Source organism: Xenopus laevis, chromosome 8S (genome assembly GCF_017654675.1).
Source record: "Xenopus laevis strain J_2021 chromosome 8S, Xenopus_laevis_v10.1, whole genome shotgun sequence".
Classification (NCBI taxonomy): Eukaryota; Metazoa; Chordata; class Amphibia; order Anura; family Pipidae; genus Xenopus; species Xenopus laevis.
The window spans coordinates 95,536,697-95,550,020 of NC_054386.1; the positions used below are offsets into that span (position 1 = coordinate 95,536,697).

Consider the following 13,324-nt stretch of genomic DNA (forward strand, 5'->3'; position numbering starts at 1 on the left):
AAGTAGTCAAGGAAGTAAGGAAAACAATTAGAAACCTTTCTAAAATCTTTCCTAAGCAGAAGAACATCAGAGCAGCCTCTTTCTCTCTCCTGACAACTTCCTTTACTACTTGGTGGTCAGACTGGTGGGAAACTGACCAGCAGGTGGCGCTGTTGTAACAAAATTCATTCATATTAACAGTACATGTATCCCTTAATATCTTGGAATGAAAATAAATAATACATTTTACATTCCAGAATTCTTAGTAAAGCGCCCTCAACAATTATACATTTACTTATTTTAAAGGTTTACTTATCCTTCAATTGTCTGATTGTTGGTGGCCCACAAATAACTGCAGAAGGTTTGGGGCACACACCATATACACCCTACTCAACACTATATACCACACACACACCATACAAACAAACACCATAGCCACCCTAGAAACATTAGATGTCCATAGACACACACTATATATATGAATATATATATATATATATTTATATATATATATATATATATATATATATATACTCTCAGATACCAGATTCACAGCTATGAACATCTGCTCTCAGGACCATCTTATCACAAATGAAAAGACAGTGAAAATCCTATTGAAAACATGTTTAATAATAGTTTGTACAATCTCTTTCCTTAAACAAAAAAAAACCATAAAATCTTCTTTCTTAAAAAATAAATTAAGTTTTACAAGTAAACCGACGAGATATAAAAGAGATTTCATCTTGGATCTCTGGACACTGATTTGTTTCAATAGAATATTATCCCCTACTGTTCCTGCTCGAATAAACCCTTTGATGATGGATCTCCAGTCGGAGACCTTTTTGGCAACATTTTTTTCTCTGTTTTTTTCTTTGGCTAAAATAACTCATTCGCTTATGGATTAGATCAGGGCAAAGGGGGAGCCTCAGCGTTACAGTAAGTTCCTATGTAGTTACCTGATCTTAAGCTGCTGTTCACATTCCACTACTGTTTCACTTGAGATCCTCCATCCTTTGAGGTCTCAGCTAGAGGAGACTCAGAGGTTGGGTGATAAACCCTCTTACAGCGTTGGACTGGGATGCCAGGGGCCCACCAGAAGACGTTAGGCTGAGGGCCCACTTTCCAAACTACTATACCTCCTCTCCTCACTCAACCTCTTTATTCTCCTAGTCCTTTTTCTCTGCATACTATACTCTATTAGTCCATTATTAAAGGGATCCTGTCATCGGAAAACATGTTTTTTTTTTCAAAACGCATGAGTTAATAATGCTGCTCCAGCAGAATTCTGCACTGAAATACATTTCTCAAAAGAGCAAACAGATTTTTTTATATTCAATTTTGAAATCTGACATGGGGCTATACATTTTGTCAATTTCCCAGATGTCTCCAGTCATGTGACTTGTGCCTGCACTTTAGGAGAGAAATGCTTTCTGGCAGGCTGCTGTTTTTCCTTCTCAATGTAACTGAATGTGTCTCAGTGGGACATGGGTTTTTACTTTTGAGTGTTGTTCTTAGATCTACCAGGCAGCTGTTATCTTGTGTTAGGGAGCTGCTATCTGGTTACCTTCCCATTGTTCTTTTGTTTGGCTGCTGGGGGGAAAGGGAGGGGGGTGATATCACTCCAACTTGCAGTACAGCAGTAAAGAGTGATTGAATTTATCAGAGCACAAGTCAAATGACTTGGGGCAGCTGGGAAATTGACAATATGTCTAGCCCCATGTCAGATTTCAAAATTGAATATAAAAAAATCTGTTTGCTCTTTTGAGAAATGGATTTCAGTGCAGAATTCTGCTGGAGCAGCACTATTAACTGATTCATTTTGAAAAAAATTTTTTTTTCCATGACAGTATCCCTTTAAGACTCTTTGTTCCCATAAAGAAATAGGGAATGACCATGAAATAGGCCAAATGGTTAGAAGCAAGAGGCCCACTGACAATTGGGCCCACGGGAGTTTTCTTGGTATATTTGTGGGCCAGTCCGACACTGCACTTATAAATGGGACACATTTAGATGCTTTTTTAAACCAAAAAGGCCATTCTAATCTTCAGAAACTGAAAAATATGATCAATAATCTTGTCAAACTGCATAGCTTGGCTGTTGTCCCACTTCCACAGCCCCTGTAACAGACATCTGATGGGAAACAACAAGAGAACAACATGGCTGCACAATGGCTTCTGCCCAATAACATAAAGCAAACATAATATACCTTACACTGGGATTCCTTTTCTCTATTATATCCATGAAGAATCCTTGTAAGGAGTAAGGTGCATAGACAGGATTTTACCATGTGCTGAATTTGTACAGAACATTTAAAGAACATATAGTCACATTTATACATATTGTATCACAGATGTGGCACAAGCAGAAGATAAGCTCCATGTGGTGTAACGTTATCAGATATGAAGTTTAGTCTAGTTCTAAACAAATTCATTTCTTCTATATTTGGGTTAGGGGTCCAGTAACCTTTGGTTCATTCATCTATTCACTAGAGGTAATATTATCAGCTCTTCATGAACCACCTCCATTCTGTCCTGCTGAGGTCACATGAAGCCTTGGTACACATTGGAATGCAGGGGAATATCAACTGAATATCTAGAAGCAAAAGTAGCCCCTCTGTACACAGAATATATTTTTTTGTTCAAAAAGAAAGATGTCAATTCATTTATAGTTACAAAAATAAAATTTTATAGAAGAGCTTTAAATTTGTTGAAGGCAAGAGCAGGTTATTAGTCCCTGGTTTGGGGAGCTGCTCTCATCTCCTGACAATGCTTTCTTGCTGATTTGATCTGAAGTATTATCTGTGGAATTATGGCGTGTCTAGATATGGGGGTATTCATGGTGATTAGCAGGACAACTCTAACTTTTTGGGTTGAAGCCTGGACCAAGGAGGAAACTAGACATTAGATTCCAGGCTAAAAGCCAATATGCAGGATCTAGATAATGCATACTAGTTTTTGGCCTGTTCCAAAGTATCTAGCTTCACACGTGATCTAGACTAAACAACACATAGTAAAGTTTGACTTTTTCTTCATTGTCTAGCTTCATCTTTGGTCTAAAATGCAACCAAAAAAGTCATCATGGCCATGACAGTTAGATTCTGGAGACTCTATTAATCTTCTTTCAACCTGACATGGTCTTTAGCAGTGGTCCCCAACCAACCAGTAGCTCATGAGCGACACGTTGCTCACCAACCCCTTGGCTGTTGCTCCCAGTGGCCTCAAAGCAAGTGCTCATTTTTGAATTTTTGACATGGAGGCAAGTTTTGCTTAAAAACCAGGTTTACTGCCAAACAGAGCCACCTGTAGGCTGTTAGTCCATATAGGGGCTACTAATTGACATCCCCAGGAACATTTTGCATGTTTGCGTTGCTCTCCAACTTTTATTTAAATTTGAATGTTGCCCATGGATAGAACATGGTTGGGGATCCCTGGTCTTGAGCATAACAACTGTGTCTGCTTCCCCTGAAATACTTGTCACTTCTTTCCTCCCATTCTTCTCCAGTACCCTCCCTTAGATGTGACCTTATCTCTTCCTTCAACAAACTTGCATTCCTGCCTCAACATTAGCTTGAGTGCTCAACTAAACTATGCCTTGAGGTCCACCCCACTTGAGGAACATCGCACTTTGGTCCAGTGGGTAGAACCTACAGTACAACAGTTAACTGAATCAGATTCTCCACTAGTTAGATATCAGTGGTGTTCCTCGTGTATTACTGGTTTCCTCTTTCCTTCACATGAGTTGATATCAAACAGCAGCATCATTACTGTTCCATTTAAGTTTACTGCCTTGTGGTCTGCCAACTGGTTTCTGGCCACCACACACTGAGTGGAAGAGTGTCTTCTAACGTATTTTAGGTACAGATTTACAGTAACATGGAAGAAGGCAACTTTCATGCTGCAAGTGTCTGATATCTTGACAAGTTCTTCACAGCCATAAAGGGCTTTGAAAACATCACAAAATACATGGAGTATTCACTTGAATATGATCATATCATAAGCAACATTTTGTGGGACCTTCATCAGGCTGCATTGCATATATAATAACCATGATAGTTCAAGATAAGTAAAACAACTAGGTTCTTAATCCTGATGAAGCTGCAAAGTAAGCAAAACATTGGTTATTTTATGACCATAATCAGATTTCCATTAAAGGAGATGTGGCTTCTACTAACTCCCAAGATATCATTGCTCCACAGTTATAGGTCACTGTCACAGTAGAAACAGGAAAAACAAGTTCTACGGGGTAGCACCGTAACAGACCTGGGAAAACAGAACTTAAATCTTCCTGTTATCAGGCCAAACCTAAAAAAAAAAAGCAAATATACATTTTGTGTCTTTCTCCATTTTTGTTGCTGGTGGGGCTTGCCAGGTGAGCCACACCAGAGCCAAACAGGTTAATAAATACGGTCTCTTTTGAGTATATAAAATATAAACTCTGGTGAAGTGGAGGGGGGGGATGATCATGGGAGGCAGCGAGATTGTCGGAGGCTGTTATCTGCTCTCTGGAGTCGCAGATCGTTGTACGGAGTGGGCGCAGGAAGAACAACACGCTTGCTTGTAATAGCCATAGACACAGAGACGCGCTTGCACCACCACCGCACAATTGTGATATCGGTCCCGGCAGTTTTCATCTAAAGGAGAGAAGGAAAAAATAAAATAGACAAATTAAAATCCGCTCCCCTATCTGTCTATCACACTGCTCCTAATACTACAGGTATGGGACCTGTTATCCAGAATGCCTTGGATCTGGGGTTTTATGGATAAGGGATCATTCCGTAATTTGGACCTCCATACCTTAATTTTGCTCAAAATCATTTAATTGCTAATTAAACCCAATAGGATTGTAGCAGGAAGTAGTGTTCTGGCTAGTATGTTAGACATCCAGTCGCTCCAGCCTTTATACATTACATATTTGGTTAACTAACTATATTAGAAACATTTTTTATTTTGCACAAACTATCTATTTAACAATTCCTTTAAAGCACCCTGTCATGTCAGTTCTGGTTTGGGGCTGAGGTCTGTCCCTACTCTCTGTACTTCCAAGTGTTCCAACTGTACAGGTGAAAGGGGCATACGGGCTGACAGGGGTCTAGATTAGGACTTACCTAATGCAGCAGAGCACGGCTGTGTGTTGCAAACTCTCTTATCCTCCGGCCTGGTATCCTGGTCGCACCGCTGACTGAAGCTCTTGTCTGACGCTAAGCACCGCACTTCCCTCATCTGAACCCCTCCGCGGCAAGACTGGGAGCACTGTCAGAGGGTTTAGACAAAGTTAAAGGGATACTGTCATGGGAAAACATGTTTTCTTCAAAACGCATCAGTTAATAGTGCTGTTCCAGCAGAATTCTGCACTGAAATCCATTTCTCAAAAGAGCAAACAGATTTTTTTTATACATAATTTTGAAATCAGACATGGGGCTGGACATATTGTCAGTTTACCAGCTGCCCTCAGTCATGTGACTTGTGTTCTAATAAACTTCAGTCATTCTTTACTGCTGTACTGCAAGTTGGAGTGATATCAACCCTTCCCTTCCATCCCCCCCAGCAGCCTAACAACAGAACAATTGGAAGGTAACCAGATAGCAGCTCTCTAAAGGTGGCCATACACAGAGAGATCCTGATATGCCCACATAAAGGTGGGCAATATCTGGCTGATCCAATCATGGGCACTAGGGCACAACGATCGGATCAGAATGGAGGCCGTACAGGAGGACGGATCCCGCAACCACATCAACGAACACATGTGGCCGCCATCCAATGGGATTTTTTACCCTGCCTGATTGACATCTTAACAAAACATAACAGCTGCCTGGTAGATCTAAGAACAGCACTCAATAGTAAAATCCAGGTCCCACTGAGACACATTCAGTTACATTGAGTAGGAGAAAAAACAGCCTGCCAGAAAGCAGTGCTGGCTCTTTCTGAAAGCACATGACCAGGCAAAATGACCTGAGATGCACCTACACACCAATATTATAACTAAATACACTTGCTGGTTCAGGAATTAAATTTTATATTGTAGAGTGAATTATTTGCAGTGTAAATTTAGCAATAAAAACTACACCATAAAAATCATGTCAGAATCCCTTTCAGAATCCCTTTAATGAGAAACCCCTGCTGCAAACAACTCACTCCTGCTGCGAGTCCCAAACTAATAGTTGTACAGATTGTTAGGTTTCCCTGTCTCAATTCTCTTTCAGGTCACATATATTTCCAAGATTAGGGCACTCACCGCACTCCAGGGGGAAGTGAACCAGCTGGGCCTGCACAGCCCTAAATTACAGCTCTGAAGAGGAAGAGGTTTTTCCAAATGGGAGCACTCCGCCTGATCTGTGACATTAAACTCCGCCCCCAGCTTGCTCACGCAGATCACATCGCGCTTCTGGGAACCTTCACCGCAATCGGCAGAACACTATGGAGAGCAGATTAAAGCCATTGTTTAGCATTCCAATGATGAGTATGTGGACACGGGTAACATATAGAATGTAAGCCCTTGATTATCATTTAATTATGACTCTCTGGGCATTTAGGCGCAGTCAGTCATAGCAACCAATAAAATGCTTTATTTTAAACAGGTGACTAGTAAATGCTGTCTGCTTATTGATTGCTATATAGTGATGAGCACATTTTTCGTTGTTTCGCTTTCCTGAAAAATTTCCTTGCCGCTTGCAAGAATTTTTTTCTTCGCTCCAAATATATTAAAGTCAATGGCCTTTTTTTTCTTAAAGGGGAAGTAAAGTCTAAAATAGAATAAGGCTAGAAATGTTGTATTCTGTATACTAAACATAAACATGAACTAACTGCACCAGAAGCCTTATCAAACAAATGATTTATGCTTTCAAAGTTGGCCACAGGGGGTCACCATCTTGTAACTGTGTTAAACATCTTTGCAAGACTGTGCACATGCTCAGTGTGGTCTGGGCTGCTTAGCGATCGTCATAAATGATCAAAACAGCACAAGTCAAATAATATCTGCCAGAAGCCGATACAACAAGACTGATTAATAATCAGAATATACAGACTGCACTGGGTCCTGTGTTGTCATGTAATCTAATGTGGATTTTACAGTTTTTGTATTGTTTAATACTGCAGCAAAATAATCCTCCAAATAAAATTCCAGATTATCTGTTTAAATCAGGCTCCGTGATCTTTGTCCTTGCAGCTGAAGTTGGAAACAGTAAAGGGGATGTAAAGGCAAAAATAAAATCCAATAAAAATCTCTACACAGTCGCCGACTGCTCTACAGGGAAACAAACAAAGCTGCTTGAGTTCTACACGGCTGGGAAGTAAGGCAGGGGCTCCCCCTGCTGTTCATTAGTATGATTGTTTCCCTGCAGAGCAGTTAGGGACCGTCTGACAATTCCTATCCACAGCAGTGGACAAGCAGCAAAATGAGCCTAGCTGAGAATTTTTGGCACAGTTACGTGAAACTCAAAAGTTTGCTGCAGATCTAACCATGGAATTGGAATATGGAATGTAAATCCAAATCGAATAACATAACGTTTTCAACCAAACAACCATGACCCTATGAATTTAAATTCACAGAATTCATTGAATTTACATAGATCATCAGTAGTGTCCACTAGATGGAGCTCTAAGCATTCTTTGCAGCACTGATGCGGATATGGGACCTGTTAGCTAGAAGACTCGGGACCTGGGGCTTTCCAGATAACCGATCTTTCCATAATTTGGATTTTCATACCTTAAGTCTGCTAGATAATCATATACATTAAATGTTATTTAAAACATTAAACAAACCCAATAGTATTGCTTCCAATTAGGATTAACTATGTTTTTGTTGGGATCAAGAACAAATGAATGTTTTATTATTACAGAGAAAAAGGAAATACTTTTTAAAAATTTGGATTATTTGGACAAAATGGAGTCTATGGGAGAGAGCCTTTCCGTAATTCAGAACTTTCTGGATAACAGGTTTACAGATAACAGATCCCATACCAGAGATTCCTGGTTTGATTCCTCACCAGTGCTGCCCATTACATTAATCGCTTAGAGATGCTTTTTGTGAAGAGTTTTTGCTCTGGGGTGGTAATGTAATTTCAACATCTGATCCAGTTGTAGTAACTTACAGCAACCAATCAGCAGGAAGCATACACTGTTTAAAAGCACACATCTGATTGGCTCCTGAGGCTCACTAGAGCTGAAGCAAACTGTGCACCTGTGTTAAAGCTCACCTGTGACCAGGGTCCCGTGTACCACTTTACAATGCGCTCGCAGGGCCCACTATTGCACACGCGCATGTCAGATGGTTTGGAGCCTCCACAACTCTCCTGGGACTCATCGGTGGGGGAGCTGGACAGGCAGAATACCGAGCGCCTCTGGATTCCGGTCCCACATTCCGCAGAACACTGCAATGGACACAACAAGTTACTTAAAAGAACCTTCTAAGCTTTACCAGTAAAGACCAGCAGAAGTGGTCCTCACACTGTGGGGCTGCTCTCCTAATAGGGGGCTTAGAGAATTTCCAAGTGGGCCAAGACTCTCCTAGATACTACTATGACCCCAGCTTGAGGATATTTAGGGTGAGACTAGCAGAAGTGGTTCTCAAACTGTGGGGCTCTACAAATAATGAGTTTGGAGCATTTCCAAGTGGGCTAAGACTCTTCTAGATCCTCCCGTTAGCCCAGCGTGAGAATATTTAGGGTGAGCACTCTAATCATGTGTAACGTACTAGTTAAGCTGGAACCTGGAGTTAGGTTGCTGTCAGGGCCAGATTTGTGTCTGCGGCGCCCAGAAGCCTTGCGGTCCTATTGCCTGCGGTCCGCAGAAACTCTGCATTCCTTATGTAGCTGGGAAGAATGGCACCCCTAAAATTTCGTCTCCCTAGGCTCGGGCTTTGTGGCCTCGCCACAAATTCGGGCCTGTTGCTGGTATCAGTCTGTCATCTTTGCAAGACCAAGACTGTGCACATGCTCAGTGTGGTCTGGGCTGTGTGGTAAGGTAGGAAAGCCCAATTAGCCCCCTTTTGGGGCCCCGGAACTTTCTGCTGCTGTACTAGCGGGATCCTACCAACTTCAGAGGTCAGAAGTTCCAAAACGAGGTACAGACAAGGGTCAAACGAAGAGGAGTCACAAACAGGCAGAGGTCAGAACAGCCAGCGAGTTTCGTAGTTAAAGGGCAGGCCAAAGTCAAAAACCAGGATCAGAAACACACAAAAAGATTTGAGCAGGAGGACCAGAAGCCAGCTTGGGCAAGGAATGATTGGCTGAGCAGGTTAAAATAGGGAGATTTGGCACCAAAAAAACAGGAAACAGGAAGTAAGTGCAAAATAGAGCATAGCACAAAACAAAAATGGTCGGTCGCAAAACTCACAACCGCGCATGCTGCAACATCATCACACATGCGACCGCATGAATCAGGACTTAGTACATTGTGCCAGGCAGAACGCACCTGCCGGCTGGAGCGCAAAGAGGTAAGTGAGTGCACTGGCTTATATCATGTCTGCGTCACTAGTCAGGACTTACTATAGGACTCCATTCATTGTGGAACCAGCTTCGGATGCACGGCCCCATATCGCAGGCTTCGTTGGTTCTAGGACGCAGTCGGTTGCTGCACTCGCCATCGCCCACCTCATCACCTTGGTTACTGACACACCGAACATATCGAGTCCTCTGGCCCTGCCCACACATAACTGAGCACTGTGGGGAAAACAAGAAGAAGAAACCATCATGGCCGTGGCAACTGGATAATATTTTAAAAGTCAAAGCTTGAATACCAAATCCTCGATATGTTAAAAGGATGGATATGCTTTAAATGGGCAATTTTGCTTTGCGTTAAAGAAGAACTAAAGCTTAACTAAAGAAGTAGCTGAAATGTTGTTCATTATGTTTTGTGCTGCTGTACCAGCCCAAGGCAACCACAGCCCTTTAGCAGTAAAGATCTGTGTCTCCAAAGATGCCCCAGTAGCTCCCCATCTTCTTTTCTGCTGATTCACTGCACATGCTCTGTGCTGCTGTCACTTACTGAGCTTAAGGAGCCACTCACAATATACAGTACACATAGAATAGAAATGTCACAATATAAGGCTGATTAGTAATTAATACACATAATTACTACATGGCAGCACAGATACCAGTGCAATTAGCATCAGAATTTAATAATCAGCAAACCTGTAGCATCAGCTTATATTACAGCCAGGGAAGCTCATTTTCTGCTGGATAATTAGTGACGAGCCCTAAGCTTAGCTTCTCAACAGCCAATCAGAGCCCACTGAGCATGTGAGTGTCACAGACACTTTCCAAGATGGTGACCCCCCCCTGTGATAAATTTGAAGTCCTGGATCATTGATTATAGTTCTCCTTTAAAGGCAATGTTAATCTTCAAATTAACTTTTATATTAATATAAAATGGCCAATAAGGTGGAGCAGGTCTGGACTGGGAGTCATAATAGGCCCTGTCAATCCAATACAGAGAGGCCCGATCAGCTCCTCACCAGCCCACTTAAAAGTGACTTTCCATGTCATCTTATGGCAGCCCTTCTGGCATTTGCCAGAACCCACAGATTGCCAGTCCGGGCCTGGAGCTACTGCTAAACACTTCATATCCTTTGGATGAACTCACCTGGCTCCAGTTGGACTGGATCTCCCAGTGGCTGCAGATACGGAGCTGACAGGTCTCTGTTACATTGGGTTTCACCAGATGACTGCACTTCTGTGGATGCACCATGGTGGTCCTGTTGGCGTACATCTGGCGACAAAGCACTTGCCGGTGCTGAATTCCATTTCCACATGTCCTGCTGCACACGGACCAGTTGCCTACATCCCAACTGTAGCAAAGAAAGGAACCACAGCATAATAATCACTGGGCCAGTCGTAGTCAAAAAGGTTGCGTTGAATAAGTACATCAGCTATGGACCCGCTATACCTCTCTGGCTTTTAGCAGCTACTGGTTCTGCTGTACCTGTTGTTACACCCTCACATACATTTGGGCCTTTGTAGTAAGTGGAAACCCTGTCCCTGTCTCTGCAGAAAAGAAATACTCATGGAGAACTCTAAAGCAGATACACGGCGTTCATGTAGCGAGGGATTAACTACTATAAAGCACATGTTAGATGTGATGTAAAGAATTTATTAAGATAATGGGAAGGTTAAAGACAAAATTTAGAGAAGGGCTATGGATGTAAAGCTACACATCTTTTAAAGTGTAACTATCGCGATAATGTAAATTTAATATAAGTTTCATCATACTGAAATAACAAACTTTCTAAATCAATTAAATATTCTTTACATTTCCGAAATAATCAAGTTTATCTTCACTATTCCTCTCTCAGCATCTGTTTCTCTTCATTCTGTCTTCATGCAGCAGTTGGGTGTCAGATATTCACTGACAGTTAGATCCAAAATATCTTATAGGGGGGCTCCTTTCCTAGCAGATGTATTAGAGCTAACTCTATTAAATCACCAGACATCATGTCTCTCTACATGCAGGATTTGTGCAAAAGGCAGTTATTTTGTTAGATTTTGTTTGTACTGGAATCAGTTATTTGAGTGAGCTCTAATTCATCTGCTAGGAAAGGAGCCCCCCTATAAGATATATTGGATCTAACTGTCAATGAATATCTGACACCCAACTGCTGCATGAAGACAGAATGAAGAGAAACAGATGCTGAGAGAGGAATAGTGAAGATAAACTTGATTATTTCAGAAATGATACCGAATATTTAATTTATTGTATTTACAAAAAAAATAGAATGCTAAAGGTAACAATATCAGAGTAGACTGGTGGGGAAACCTTTCACCAGGAGAAGATCAACACAAAACTGAGCACAATATAAGGTTGTCTGGATTCTAATGGCATTAGAAACATATGACTTGTAAGTCTGACCTCTAAGAACATGCTAAACCATATGTCCTGTTCCATTAGGTAACAAAACTTTAATATCAAAGTCCATTCAGTATAAAAATAAAAACTGGGTAAATAAATAGGCTGTGCAAAATAAAAATGTTTCTAATATAGTTAGTTAGCCAAAAATGTAATGTATAAAGGCTGGAGTGACTGGATGTGTAACATAATAGCCAGAACACTCCAAATTATGGCATGGCTGTCTCCATTTTATCCAAATAATCCAAATTCTTAATAATCTCTGTAATAATAAAACAGTATCTTGTACTTGATCCCAACTAAGATATAATTAATCCTTATTGGAGGCAAAACCAGCCTATTGGGTCTATTTAATGTTTATATGATTTTCTAGGTATGAAGATCCAAATTAATGAAATATCCATTATCCGGAAAACCCCATGTCCCGAGCATTCTGAATAACAGATCTCATACCCGTAAAAGCTTAGAATAGATATATATTTGTTCATTGTCAACACTGCTAATGTTCATTTGCAGTGATTCCAGAGGCAAGATGAAGATCAAGTATAATATACAATAAGAAGTGAGAGGGGTAAAGGGTTGGTACTTACAAGGCTGGGCAGGCCTGGGTGTTGCACGCTTCTTCCTGAGGGAAAGGCTTATTGGACAAATCACATTCCTCCTCACTAACCTCCTCTAGAGAGTTTCTGGAGACACACTGGTAAATTGGGTACCAGAATCCTGCACATGGGAATAGAAACCAGTAGATCAGAGGCAGGAGGGCTTATTTTCTAACATAGAATTATGTACCAAACTAACTACTGACAACTGCACTTCAGCACCTACATTTGTAAATCAGAGCCAATAAATCCAAGAGGGTCATTTTCACAGAACCCAAGACAGAAGCCTCAAAAGCACTAAGTGGGGCCTGTTTGTTCTCATTCATAGAGTACCACAGCCTGGGGTCTGAACCTTGTGACAGTGTCAAATATCCGGCACAAGTTAGAGTGCAGCATCATTGGCCAAGTGGCAGCTCTACTCTTGGAATGGAATGCAAGTGAGGAGTGCAGGGCTGTTTTCATGGAGAGGACATAATCTGCGCTCCAAAATAAATCCTGCCATCATTTCACAGTCTTGTTATTGGGGTACATCACTGTGACAGTTAAATAAATGAGTTTTTATGGGAGTTTATTTATGATAGAAGCAACATTACCTTTACCACAAGAAACAGAACAGCCTGTGCTGCCCACTCTCTTCCAGAAGAACTGAGGTTGTCCTGGCCAGAAGTGAACTGGGGGCGACTGTAGAGGAGGAACACGGATATTACGTTGCAGGGTGCTGACAGGTCTCATGGAATGTTGTCTTGATTGGGGTAGAGGTCGGTCATCAGGAGGTTGAATTTGTGAGCCTGAGTTTGGAAGAGTCTCGCTGGCAGACATCGATCTTAGTGCTCCTACAAAAATATTGTGCGTTACAAGAAAGCAGAACAAATCGTTGACGGGCAAATTGTTTTCCTGGAAAAAAGCATC

The 13,324-nt window shown here is 41.4% G+C and overlaps 1 protein-coding gene across 1 annotated transcript in view; it reads right to left on the minus strand.

Annotated features, from left to right (window-relative positions):
• Nucleotides 1–3,285: 3,285 nt before the first annotated feature.
• adamtsl4.S (ADAMTS like 4 S homeolog) overlaps nt 3,286–13,324 on the minus strand; it is a 127,010-nt gene continuing 116,971 nt past the window's right edge. Inside the window, exons 10-17 of the mRNA XM_018233444.2 lie at nt 13,009–13,248; nt 12,407–12,536; nt 10,557–10,761; nt 9,461–9,634; nt 8,171–8,344; nt 6,211–6,390; nt 5,084–5,228; nt 3,286–4,609 (exon numbers count right to left, since the gene is read on the minus strand). Coding sequence (XP_018088933.1) covers nt 4,470–4,609; nt 5,084–5,228; nt 6,211–6,390; nt 8,171–8,344; nt 9,461–9,634; nt 10,557–10,761; nt 12,407–12,536; nt 13,009–13,248 — 1,388 coding nt within the window. The 3' untranslated portion in view covers nt 3,286–4,469. The remainder of the gene's footprint in view (nt 4,610–5,083; nt 5,229–6,210; nt 6,391–8,170; nt 8,345–9,460; nt 9,635–10,556; nt 10,762–12,406; nt 12,537–13,008; nt 13,249–13,324) is intronic.